A 13553-nucleotide genomic window follows, 5' to 3' on the forward strand; every position below is an offset into this window, starting at 1 on the left:
GAACAAAACAGAGAGAGGCTTCCACAGCTCAGTGCTGCACAGCCTCCGCAGGGCAAGAGGAGGTTTAGCTTTTTCCACAGAAGCACAGGAAGATTTGCACGCTGCTCTTCCTTCCATCAGGATGGGTTAGATCTCTCTCACCCTGGCGCAGTAAGCGATGAGGGCATCGACGAAGCTGGTTGTACAGACAGCCTGAGACAATAGATTAGGTACGTCAAATCTTTTCATTGAAGATGAAACATCCTTGCTTTCCCCATGTTAAGGCTAGACACGCTCAGAGCCAACAGGGAGCACTTCTGGTAGTTACAGGGGAAGGGTTTGGCAGAAATATGCAGCAACACACAGGAGATCAGGACGTTTCTCCACATGCAGCCTATTCCCTGGGAAAAGCTGGGAGGATTTGGGCAAGGGGCCAGCTGTGATAGACCAGATGTGAGTGAAATCAGTTTAAATAGAGCAAGGATGACTGTTCTTCCATACAAACAGTGCTCAAGCACTGTTAGGGCACGGAACAGCTGATGAGAGCTACGCAAACTGATTCATGTCATCAAACACAGAGCAATAAGAAAAAACTAAAAATTCATGTGTGTTACCAATAGCTCACACTAGCATCTTCCCCCCTCCCCAGCTCTTCACCACCTAATTAGCAGCCACAGGTCATTTTCTTCAGGCCCTTATGATGCAGGGGGAGGTAGGACAGATTCCGGCCTGAGTAGTGCAAGAAAACAGTGTCTAAAGCATCTTGGAAGCAACACTCACTCCCCATCCTGTTTTCAGGGCAATACGTCTCAGATGATACGTACAGAAGGGGTCAGCATTAGAAGTGAAGCCTCCAAGACAAAAACTTCTACCTCGGTGTCTTTTACTAGTTTACCTTTAGAACAAGGCAATAGAAAGCTTCGCTCTTAATTTGCACAGCTTGTTATCTCTCCTTTAAGTAACTGCTGATTTACACTGCAGAACAAACATTTACATTTTTATTTTATACAGCATACTTTACAATTAGTATTGAATAACGTCCATCCAATGATTAGTCTTCCATACAGCCAGATGGTGAGTATCAAAATAAAATTAAGGATTCAACACAACATTGTTGAGAGCTCAAAGTCATTAATATTACTTCTCATTTCAAGTGAGTCAAGACTTTCCTCACCAAAAGCCTTTTCATTTTGAGGGTAAGAAAATCACAGCCAGCTGTAAGCACCTAAGCCCATAATGGCTAACAGGTTGGCAGTGGCAACCTGAAGCTACTAGCCCAGATTAGCTCTGCCTTGCCTGAAACCCTTAAAAAAGGGCAGAAGTTTTATTATCTAGAAAATAAAGGAAAATAATGTCTTCTCTTACCTGCTCTTCTCCTCAAACACTTTGATGAAGCCAATTTCCAAAGGGACAGTAGGTTAGGCTCTACCCCAATTACACCTATTAGAGCATAGAGGGTACTTCAACACTTACGTGCTCATACAGCTGCCAAGAATTTGATTCCTGCCTTAGTTTGAATCTAAAAAGACTGCAAAAATAAGAGCAGAACCCATAGTCAGGCTGTTACCAAATCATTGTGACAAAGAAGAGCTTTCTGCTACCCAAGAAAATATTTTAGTGTTTCATATACTCATAGTACCATTCACTAAGTAGCTTCCTCATTAGCATCCTAACAGGCTTAGCTTCTGTTTTCAGGTATCTTTGCTCTATTGAAAACTTCAGTATCACACTGAAATTCACTTGATTCTGCACTTCCACAGGTAAACCCTCATCTCAACAGCCTTGACTGATACCTCGCCATTCATCAAGGTTTTGTTAAAGCACAACAGAACTACACAACTGTTCTTCAATTAAAAAGACAGAAAAGGTAAAAAATTACTCTAACATAGGAGGAAGTCCCGGATTTCTTGAAGTATAACACTTTTAACAAGTTTGTGAGGCAGTCACATTTTTCAAAGCAGCCATACAAGAAGGCATCCTTACTCACACCGCCTTAAAAGAATCATACGATAAATTAATTTTCACCCCATATCATTGTAGAAACAGCATTATGGCTTTTGTCTCTACAAAAATTTCTACACAGGACTAGAGAAATTCAACAGAAAACCCAACAATTTGTTAGTTAAGACCAATATGTATTTACCATAGGTATAAAACAAGGTGCTTGAAAGATTATTATATATGCCTCAGCTGCTTTCCATGTTGTAAAATACTGCTACATTAAGCAGCTAAGAAGTAATAAATAGCTTCTTTTATAGCACTCTCAACAAAAAAAATTTACCATATATTTTCTAAGCGTTTACTGTTTAAGTAAATACAAAATTTAAGTTGCTATGACATCAAATATTTGAATCCTTCTGAATCATTACATAATAACAGAAAACACACAAACTCCTTCCTATACACTTACTTTCACTGAGTCTTAATAAACATATAAAGTTAAAAGGCCTGTTCAAAAACAAACAAAAGCAAAAATTGCACCCAGCACTTCCACAACTGCCTCAGAGAAACACAAAGCAATCATACAGCAAAGTGCCCGGGGCGAGCATTTATACCCTAAGCCCTTTCCCTCCTGCTCACTCATTGGCCTGATTTCTATCAGCTAATTAAGCCAGGGATGCTTAAATTCACAGGGGAAAGAGCTGGGTTTTCTTGTTTGCTGATGAGGGGAGTTTCTCAGTGGAACTAATTGTTTCTTAGAGAGAAAGAAGTGCAAATTTTTTTTTTCTTGTGGGTCTTTTTGAACAAAGTTATGGATTGTATCTCTTATTTGTTGTGAGTATGATTGGTTTCTCAATATGACAGATAGGGAGTGATGTTGGAAAAATTCCACAGTAGGGTTACAGACTGGAAACTTAATTTGTTTTCATTATCTGGGGTTACTTTCTAAATTGTACATATCATTATTAAATTTGAGCTTCTTTTTCTAAGGAGTACGAGCTAAAGTTGTTTTCTGGCTTATACTTAATACAAGCTAAAGAAATGTTTTAAAAAAATACTATGTTTTTATGTGAAGCTTCTAAATAGGTGTGTAGCTGTTCATGAGATTATAGAGAATGAGCTTTGAGTTTCTTTCTTTTTTCTTTTTCAATTTCTTAAAGTATGGATAAAACATGTGAGAAGTTGACTGTAAAAACATTTTCTGTAACAATTTTTTGCACAGTTTTTCTTTTTGTGCGTACTTAGTGCTTGGGCTAAAGATGCTATAAAAAATCCTAAACCCTTTTAACTTCACACAGTGTTTTTTGTTCTTATGATAAAACAAGATATTAAGAGCTATTAGAAAATAAAGCGAAGAGGGAAAGCTAGTTGCTAGAGGACTAAAATGTTGCTCTGTAGTTTATTTCTTATGAACTTTTTCAATGGGTTAAGCAGGATTTGGGATCGTGTTGTTCCTTAATAGAGTAAAATTCTGTGTGACTATAGGCTGGGGCTTTAGAGATGAGCAGTAACTGGTTCTGTTTTGCCCAGGCCTGGCTTTCTCTCAGACTTACCGGGTTACCCAGGGCAGGGGATGTTTGTATAAAGAAGACTTGTTCTGGCGCTTTTGTCTCAAACAAGCTCTTAAGTTGTACAGCTCTTCTTGGAGGGGCCAGAGCCTGTGAGCCCTCAGATTGATTTGGGAAAAGCAATTCTGTACGGGACTGCAGCAACTGGAAAAACAGAAAAAAAAGGTTTACCTTGCTGCAGTCAGCCCCTGTTTTTTCTATCCTATCAAGAGCTGTAAAGCTTGAACAGAGTTTTCAGGAAGCCTGTGAGGCTTTACTTAAATTTATATAGTGTATTTGATGGCTCACTTCTCACTTAAATTATATGTAAATTCCTGGCCTTCGGTTGTTACAGGCCATTGGTCTTCCTGGACTTCATTCTTGCATTTTTGTAACTGAGAAGAGCGTCAGTGCTCTTCTCCTTCAGGAAAAAGGAGTAAATCTCAAAAGCCCAACATAAATATTTATTTCTGGATTATGTTACAAAGTCATAAATTATTTGCAGACTGAGACATAGTAACTGTGTCTTGTTGTTCAACAAAGTAGGGTGATGCTAGAGCATAAGCTTTGATAAATGCTTGGTCAGTTGCAGTGGGAGGATGACACTCCAGGTTAATTCTGCTGCTGTGATGTGATCTATGTGACATTGGAGGGCTTTCAGCCTTAGCTTTGCATGCAGTGGCATTCCTTTGCGCAGAGCAGAACTGTATGGCTGCATTAAATCATCTGAAGGGAGTATGTTTTTTTGCAAAGGTCAAAAAGTTTTGGCAAGTTCAAAACCAGAATGTCCTGAAGAGTAACCGAATAGCAAAGAACTGTTTGAAATGACAAACTGGTTTTCTAAACGTTGCTTGAATACCCTAAAAGCGTTGCCTTTGAAAAAATACTTTTTAATGCCTTAGGACGATTACAGAGTAGTATCAGCGAACAACTCTAACTCCTTCTCAGACTATACTTCATAGCTGAGTTTTAAGTCTTCAGTTTACAAAAACATTGACAAAAACTAGTCAATGCCAGTGTAAATAATGCTGAAGAAGCAGGTTTCTAAGTTGCAGTCAAGCAATTGCAAATCTCTTGTTTTCGGTGTTTTTCCACATCTCTCAAGCCCTTGTTGTGTGATATAAATGTGATGGCTGTAAAGGAAGTACATCCAGCATTGCAGCAAGGGGTGGAAAAGCTTGCTAAGCTTCCATCCTGAGTGCGGTGCCTGGTAATGCCTTTATCTGTTTTGGTCAGCCTTGGATCTGTGATGTTAATTTAGATTCATGAATTGCTGAAAAGGCAAGACAGATAGCCTCTTCGGTTTTGTTCTGTGGCAGCCCCAGGGTATCAAGGCTTGCTGCAAAGTGGGGGAAAACATTTTTCCATCCATGCTTTCTGGAAATTAGAAACGCTCACCAGAGAGAAAAGCTGTTGTACACAAGATTGATGCTAACTAACAGCTTTCTCTACTAGGAGGCCCCTGAATATGGACGTGCTCTGTTGAGAAGGCTGAGAATTGAGCTCAAGGAAGATTAGTGGGGTGGTGACAGCACAGGGGAGCCATGGTAAACATGCCCCCCGTTAAATTTGAGTTGCCCCTTTTAGGGTGTGTGTTTGCTGTGAGAAGCATTGTGTATGGTAAAAGCCATCAAGTCTTAACTACGCGTGGCAAGCTGGCAATGCAGACAAACACTTGAGGTGTATTTGGGATTTACTTTTTTGTTGTTTTAAAAAAAGCTATTAGAGAGTGGGAGTGACAGCTGTCTTAAACCTGTGCTGTAGATTATCAGCTTCATGGGTAAGAGAATCCCCAGGTGTCTCCTGCCTAATGGAAGCCACTCTACTGTGTCTTTTTGGATTGCAGTCTCTATTTACTGAGTGTATATAATTGATTACAAATCTACCCTCCCGTCTGGCTGCTGCTTCAAGAGTGATAATACTTCAGCAGGCAAAGAATCTCTGGCTCTTTTCTTATTGCCCAGGAGAGCGTGGAAGAAAGCAATGCTGTGGCAGGGTATTTGAAAGCCAGAAAGAATATCAACCCAGTGTTTGCAGGTACTGTGATACCACCTCTGTCAACCGTTTCATTGGAGCTTCCAGTGTGCGCATAAATTTTCCAATACGCTTAGGCAGCGCAGTGAGAATCGGTTGAGGAATTAGAGGAATGTATTCCACAAGCTGTTAAGGAGAGTTACTCCAGTGTACTCTTGTTGTCCCGAGTCATTCCTTTCACATTCATCTACCAGTTTGTGTCACCATTCAAACCCACAAGAAATTAAGAGATAACACCGGACCCGACCCATGTTTCCTGCTTCTATTTTTCTTGGAGAGCACTGTTAAAGAACACATTGAATAGCGTATTGCATCAGACTTTGGTTTTTCAGGCATAAATAAGTGCTGGTGTTGAAAAGATAAGGATATGTGTTGTGGCAAAAGAAAATTCTGCTTTAATTCCAATATTTTTCACCCCAGCCCCCAAGAGTTCTCTGCATGTTTCTGTGTGTGAAGAAAGCCTTTCCTCTAGGCAGATAATGAGTTGCGAATCTGGTCTCCACAACAACCAACTGCAAACATGCCTAGTGCATTATCCCAGTAGGGATTGAACACTGGTGCCTGCCTTGGCTGAAGCAGCACTGCACTACTACTGTGGATTTTCTTGCAGATTTTTCAGGTTTTCTAGAAATTTTCTTGCAGAATGCCACGGAGGTAACTTCCTCTACATCAGTTAATGCAGAATAAGATGTTAGTTTTCTCCTATGACATCTTCACTGTCAGAGCTGTAAAATATAAGGTATGTACTTAGCCGTTTACAGTTCTTAATAGTACCGGCTTAGAACACATTTCATACAGAGTTAGTCAGGAAGTGCTTAATCTAGAGGCACTGGATATTGCACATACTGGTATTGCAATACTTGATATTGCAAGCACACTGATCGTCTCTAAAGGAAACTTCTTGGGTTATTAACTTTTTTTATGCTTTGGCAAGCAAGGACTTTAAGGCACTTGAAGTAGCAATTTCAGTTACCTGTCGGTTGCTGCTTGATCATTTCAGCCACTAGAGTTAAAAAGAAATTAACTACACAAGCGTGGTGAGCAGTATGACGTGGCATTACCGTGTACACCTTAAACCATGAAATCTAGGGGGAGGAAGTGAATTCTGTGGATGTGAGAGCAAGTGAAGAGAGTAACAGCACATCAGAACATGGGCTGGGCTGAAGCCACAGAACACTCTTTGAGTTTCGGTTTGGTCTTTGTGTCTCAAGTCAGGCAAGCTTGACTGACTGCTGAGCTGCCCCAAGCTCTGGACAGGCTATTGAGAAGTGGAAATCTGTTAAGTAAAAGGTTATTTATGACTGTGCATTAATTTAAAAGATGAGAAAAGTGGGAATTTAACAGTCTGTTGTAGACAAGGAGCCACAGAGTTCACCTGACCACCCAAGAACTTGTGCTGTGTATCCAAAGCCTTTGTATGCCTTGGGAGATGCAGCAAAGAGCAAGACAACGTCAGGGCTGCAGGGGCCTTTGGGGCTGAGTATTAGCTCGTGTGCATATAGAAACGGATAAAGCCTTGACCAGATGTCTCTGCAGGGTCTGGGACAGTGCTGCCTTGACATAAATGCATGCAGAGGAAAAGGCAGAGGGTGTGCTGTAGCGGTGCATGCGCTGTCCTTCCTAGGCCTGGCTGCTCCAGCAGAGGTAGCTGCGGTGGCATTTTCTGCAGCAGGATTGGGAGGCTCTGCTGAGCACTTTGACCTGGAGCATCTGTGAAGAACTACCCACCTGTGCTGTGCAGCTGAAAAACTGTGGATCTGGCTTTGTATTGCTAAAGAGGTACTTGAAGTAGCTTGTGCATGCCTTTGTGGCAGCATCTCAGGGCTTTTTGTAAATAGACAGACTTCCCAGCTGCTGAATGATTTGGCAGAAAAAAAAGAAATGCCTTTCTAGCATTTAAAGAATAAGGGAAACAAAACAAACTAGGGTGAGAATATATTTAGCATAAAATAGTAAAACTAAAGTAGGGTCCACACATGTGTGACTCCATCAACACCTGGTATGTGCGAAATGCAGGGTGGCTGGGGTTTAGTGATGCCTGTCTCCTTTTTTGCATTAGATTTGTAATGGTCTCTTCACCTTCCCATAGCACAGACAATGTTCTGGTGAAGATGGTAAGTGTTAAGTCTCTACTTTCTTGTGCTGCATTTAATCCTTACAGATCAAAGGGGATGTAAATGAGTTTCGTAATTGTAAATCACTGTTACTGTGCTTGTGGAGTTCCTAAGATATCTTAGGAGACATTGTATCTCCACTTGGAGATACAAATAGCTGACACCTGGGAGTTAATTCAGCCTCTGACCATTTTACCAAACAGTTGGGGTCTTCTACTCCAGTTTGCCTGCTCCAGGCTGCTGTGGCCACCCTCCTATTGGTGTCCCCTGCAACAGCCTGAACCACCTTGGAAACTGCAGGTTGGACGCTACCTGCAAGCTCTGGAAAATGAAGGGTGGTTCAGCTACCAACTTGTAAGCCATTCTCTGAAACTGCCAAAGCTATTTTGCTTGACATGTTAAACGAATTTGGTAGGCCATGACTGAAATGTGGCCGAAAGCTGGCACGGTTGTAGTCAACTGAAGTGAGGCATTTGTGAGCCATGTTGGTGATCTTGGAAAATATTTTTATCATTGAAGCAATAGACATATGTATAAAATAACTATGTGTCGAAACAGAACCTCTAAAACATTATCATTTTTTTTACTCAAAACCAAACTTTTAAAAAGCCAGATTTTTCTGTGAGCTGGAAATGCTGGCGTTTGGGTGTCCTTCATATGGATTAAGTCGGTGTTTTACAAGCTTTTCTCAAAAGCTGAGCAGCAGCGAACTGCTGGCTGGTGTGGGGAACCATGGTTGGAGATGAATATCCGCTTGTACTCTAAAAGTACTCCAGTCTTGTACACTAGAATACAGCCTTTGAGCTCTGCTTCATCTAATTTGCTTGCAGAAAGGAGAAAATGTCTTATAAGGACTTCCGAGAAAGCAGACTGAGATTCTCAGACTCCCTTAATGGTCAACGCTGGATATTCCTGAAAAAAGGTCTAGATGACTTCAGAGATGGCTTTCCTCCTCCATCTGATAACATGATTGTGTATGGTAGAGAGCGGCCTGTCTCAATTACCCTTCAGAACAGCACACTGAAACCTTCATCCACAGTTCTGTGGAAGAAAAGGAGGAAATCTTCCAGAACACAGGTCTGTCTGTCCAAACTCAGCCTGCTGCAGCAAGTCAGGAGGGATTATGTTGCACAGATAGAGTGCCGTCTGAAACAGAAGCCCGTAGTGCTCTACCCATGCCTGGAGAAAAGTACCTCCCCAAAGGTAATGATTCTGTAATCCCGATTAAATGCTCCTTTAGAGTTGGACCAGGAAACTAATCTAGCGTGCAACTACTACTGTAAATTAAAAAAAAAAAAAACCACAGCAAATTCTGTTTCTTTCCGAAAGAAAAATAAGACAACTGATATTACAGGTAACTAAGATTTAGATAAGTCCGAATTGTCAGCAAGTAATTTGTGGGAATGGGCTAATTGAGAAATCTAGTGCCTGCCATCCCTGCCAACAGATTACAGTAAATGCATTATCTGCTAAGCTATCACCAGACATGGGTACAAATGGACATTATAGAGCAGGCAGAGAATCTAATTAGAATTGAGAAGGTAGGAGTATGCCTAAGATAGCCCAATATATCCCATTACCTTGATTTCTCAGCCTGTTTACAGAATTGTCCCTCTTTTCCCAGTCTCCAGTTACTCAAATTTGTCTGCTTCGTGCAAGCAAAAGCTAGCAGGTCCTTGTCTCTTGTGTGGCTGGGAACTTCTGGAACGTGCTTGTTTGATGTTGCAGGTGGAGAACGGTGACCAAATAGAGTGGGGAAATAAGCCTTTTGCTCCTAGTTCCTCTCAAAACAAATGGGGGAGAGCTGGAAGACTTTTCCAGGGGATGTGCTACAGAAGATAAGGTCCCCTGGGTGAAGCACCTGAGTATCGTTTAGCCTTCTCTGAGGGCATATACTCACCTAAGGCTAGGATGCAATAACATGGTGGATGGGTTCATTGGGAGGAGCCTTAGAATTCAGAAAAGGGAATTTGGTCTCTGTTCTGTGAGAACATGCAACAGCAGAGCTCGCCCCAATCCCAGGCTGCTGTTACTGGGGCGATGGGATCATGAAATGAGGGATTGTACTGAAAGGAAGGAACCTTAAAAGCAGCTGAAGGAAAATTTCATGCGTGGTACAGCAAATTGCCAGAGAAGATGAGACCAGAATTTCAGCATGATTCACAGATCTAGCAAGCAGCCTGAGTTGCAATTAATGCTTTAGGGATTTTTGAGAAAGGTGTGTAAATTGAAGCTTCTGGACTATGAACTGCTTCAACTGCTAGTAGACTTGAGGAGACTTTCATGTGGGGCAGTCCTTCACACGGCCCCCAAGCAGACGCCCTCCAGTGAGGTTATTTTTGAATGCAGGCTGTGTTTTTTGCTTGGCTTGTAGCTCTCGAGAGAAGATGCTGGTGTCCCTGATCCTGAAGTGCTTTTGAAGAGCAAGGCTGGCTACAGTGTCTGCAAACAGGAGAACCACCCCCTTCAGGAGGTGCTGCATCATATGGAGGACATGCAAAGCAAAGTAACAGCTTCCGAGACGGGAGTACAGTGAGTACAGGACAAGATGAAGACAGCAACGCAAATGGTTCCGAGTGCCCCCTTCTCTGAAATGAGTGGGAAAAGGAATTTAAGCCCTTAACTGAAATTTACATGGGTCTATTGTGGGACTAGTTTCCATTAAAAGATGGGTTCCTTTGCCTTCCTCAGTGGTACTGATAAATTGTTATGCCACTAGCTGCTCAGAGACCGGTCAGGATTAGTCCTGAGTGATATGAAAACATAAGGAGACAGCCTCACTGGTGGCTTGTTGCAGAGGCTGCATTAGCTATGGCAAAAGAAGTGCTGTCACTTTATTCTTCCCTGACCACTTTGAATAGTCACAAAAAGGCATAGTGATGGGCACATACGGTTCCAAGCTTCAACTTTTTAGGGTTTTCTATTTTGAAGGTGGCAGGTTATTTCAAGCCTTGCAGGCAAACCTTGGGACTCTGCTGTTTGATATATCCTTTCTTCTGTTTGTGAGGGTGGCCTTCACAACTGGTTCAAACTGCCCAAGCTATTTCTTGAAAAAAAATCATGCCGTGTTTAGTGGCCAACAGCAGCAGCTGCAATCCAAAGGCATATGTGCAAACACAGGATCCAGCTTTAGGCTGTTGTCCAAGATTGACTGTGTGGTGACACCTATTGCTGTAGCTAATCAAAGGGTGTTTCTGACTGCATTGCATTAATACCCATAGTGGGAAGGAGTCTGGAGGCAAAGCCCTGTGTCTGTGGCTCTCCAAGAAGAAGGTAGCAGGACGAGACAAGGAGGCCGTGCTGACTGACTCTGCTCCCCTCGATGAAAACAGAAAGCGAGCGATCCGGCGTTACTGTGACTGGGTTATGTCTTTGGTAAGCACACAAAAACTGCCACCGCTGCTCTCCTTGACTCTAGAAACCTAATTGTTTCATTTAGGCTAAATGTCTTTGGACTTAAGAAGTAAAAATATGGCTCTGGATGTATGAATCTGAGATCCAAAGTCAAAACCAAGATTTCTTCTTGACTCTTAGCTCTGATGTCCTGTTGTGACTAATAGGGCTCAGGCCACCGAAATGTAAAGCAAGGAATAAGTATCGTTATACAAAAATACTGTTAAATAAGTTTGCTTCAGAAAGCGGTGTTGCTTTTTTCAGGCAAGTCATCCATGTCCAAATGGCTATTTAACTGCCTTACCTTGGAGCAGTCCCCTTCTGTGTGAAATTAATACACCGATTCGTGTGTTGGCTCCAAACTGTCTTTGCGATTGCCACATCGCTGTGACAATGCCCATGCAAGCATACTTGTGGATCAGCTGAAACTGTGATGCTGGGTTTAATAGTACCGTAGAGTGGTGGGAGGAAATGTGTGCGAGAACATACTGGTGATGAGATGCTGCTTTATTCCCTGCTCTGAGACTGTCCTGGGGTTGTTCCAGGGAGGAGGGAACAGCAGCGTGGATGAAGATACCCTCATGAGCTTGCTCAATGCCAGCTGTGAAAGGGAGGCCACTGGCCCCTCACCTTTACATGCTGTGAATTTCAACAAAGTGGAAGCAGAGAAGCCAAAGGGCCGGGAGATTTCACCTCCCCGGTTAGCTGTCAGGAGTTCTCATCACCTAAGCAGCCTGCCCTGCCAGGTTAAGGTAAAAGAGCTCACATTTACATTTGCAAAAGTCTAATTGTTTTGGATGGCTTGTGGGGAAGGGTACCCATGGGAGATGAGAAAGGAGCCTGTTTTTTTCCGGGGACCACTTGATATTTTTCTGTATTTGTATTTTAAGGATCCAGAGTACAGTTGAAAAAGGAAATGTTCAATAATTGTTACCTTTTACATGCAGCAGAGAGGTAAAATGAGAAGGACAACTAAAAGGATTATTTAGTGCTCAACCATACAGTCTTCTTGCTTGCCAAACCGTAGAGAGTTGTCCACGGTTTTGCTGATTGCCAAAGCCAGTGAAATCAACAGAAAAACATGGGTTTATGCTGTGTGAGCTTTGGATTAGGCGAAGGACATCATGTCTGACCCATCTCCAGATCTAGTTTGTTAGATGTTCCAGTTGGAGCTTCAAGAAGTCCTCAGTCCCAAGTGTGTGTGGCGCTGATGTAGGGGAGAGCAGGGGGACTGGTGGAGGTGTCAACAACTGGAAGAAGCTGAAGCATGAGGACAGTGACCTTCCAATCGTTACCTTTCCCATTACCAGCTTTTCTTCCTGTATCTTATAATCATAATCAGCAGTCATATATGGTTGAGGTCAAAACTGGAGAAGGATTTCAGCGTAATATTTGCTGGATCATTTTTAGGTAAGAGGCTGAAGCTGGGCCAGTGCTGGCTTAACTGCAAGTTTGCAGTTCTCAATCCTATAAGTAGGGTTTTTTTTTCACTGCTGAGAAATTTGATTTTTGAAATAGAAAAACATTTATTCAGCCTCTGACTCCCAAAGTATGACCCTCACAGACTTCCTTCCCAGCTTATCACAAAAACTAGTTTAAAAAAAAAAAGATGGTCAGATGACTTGAGGGTAGGGGTTCCCAGAAACAGCTTTTGATACTTGCCGCCTTGGTGGGGAAAAAGGGGGAAAAATTGCTAGCGAGGCATTCTCATCGGCCATCGCCTTCATATTGTACAGTTGTAGGATATTCAGGTTGTGGGACAGTGTCTGTCCTGCCGATGTCATGAGGGACAAATGCCAATGTGATGAAAGAACACTGAAACAGAGTTTTTGCAGGTCCCTTCCCAACCAAAAGGGGAGAAGATCAGATATGGAGCGTGGTATCTTGATCCCACAAAGTGGAGAAAACAGAAAGCGAACGAACCATTAAAAGCTCCAGAAGCAACACTCAATAGCTTTGGGAATGCAAAGAAAGGGTCTGAAAAGGTACTGTGAATGTGAAAAGTGATATCACTCTTTTCTGATGTCACTAGGAGAGATTGTTCTCTGATGGGAATGTCTCTGGGCGCTGTATTGTGTTTGATAGCCACGAATAGATGTGGCACAGACCGTGTTATCTAAGCTGAGATAAATGCGGTTCCAACAGGCTCATCCCTTGGATTAGCCTGGCTGCAGGGCACCTGTATATGGACGATAGCTCTGGAAGGCGAATAAGCACAAATCAAGGTTTAGTTGAAATCAATGTTGTACATCCGGTTCCTTGGATGCTTTTGGCATCATATGTGGCCAAAATGTATTCCTATGCAATGGGCACCTCGGAATGCTTTAGGGTGTTTTTATCTTGGTTTTGTTTCACTGCAATACCTACCTTGACAAAGGTGCTGGATTCGGCTGTGGTACATGGTGTTATTAGGAGGGGTTTGAAGAGCAGGCAGGCTCTTCTTCAATGACTGGGTTTACTTAGATGTAGCTTTAGTTTCCTTTTCTTAAAAAAAAAAATAAATCTACTTCACCTTCACACTTACTGCACAGTAAGAAGGGAGGAC

At 42.3% G+C, this 13553-nt stretch overlaps 1 protein-coding gene across 1 annotated transcript in view; it reads left to right on the top strand.

The window, feature by feature from the left end:
* Positions 1 to 13002, top strand: part of FAM47E (family with sequence similarity 47 member E) — a 15695-nt gene extending 2693 nt beyond the window's left edge. Inside the window, exons 3-7 of the mRNA XM_063336169.1 lie at positions 8538 to 8818; positions 9990 to 10147; positions 10837 to 10990; positions 11554 to 11760; positions 12844 to 13002. Of these exons, the coding sequence (XP_063192239.1) occupies positions 8538 to 8818; positions 9990 to 10147; positions 10837 to 10990; positions 11554 to 11760; positions 12844 to 13002 (959 nt within the window). The remainder of the gene's footprint in view (positions 1 to 8537; positions 8819 to 9989; positions 10148 to 10836; positions 10991 to 11553; positions 11761 to 12843) is intronic.
* Positions 13003 to 13553: the final 551 nt, after the last annotated feature.

This window comes from Chroicocephalus ridibundus, chromosome 5 (assembly GCF_963924245.1).
Source record: "Chroicocephalus ridibundus chromosome 5, bChrRid1.1, whole genome shotgun sequence".
Lineage (NCBI taxonomy): Eukaryota > Metazoa > Chordata > Aves > Charadriiformes > Laridae > Chroicocephalus > Chroicocephalus ridibundus.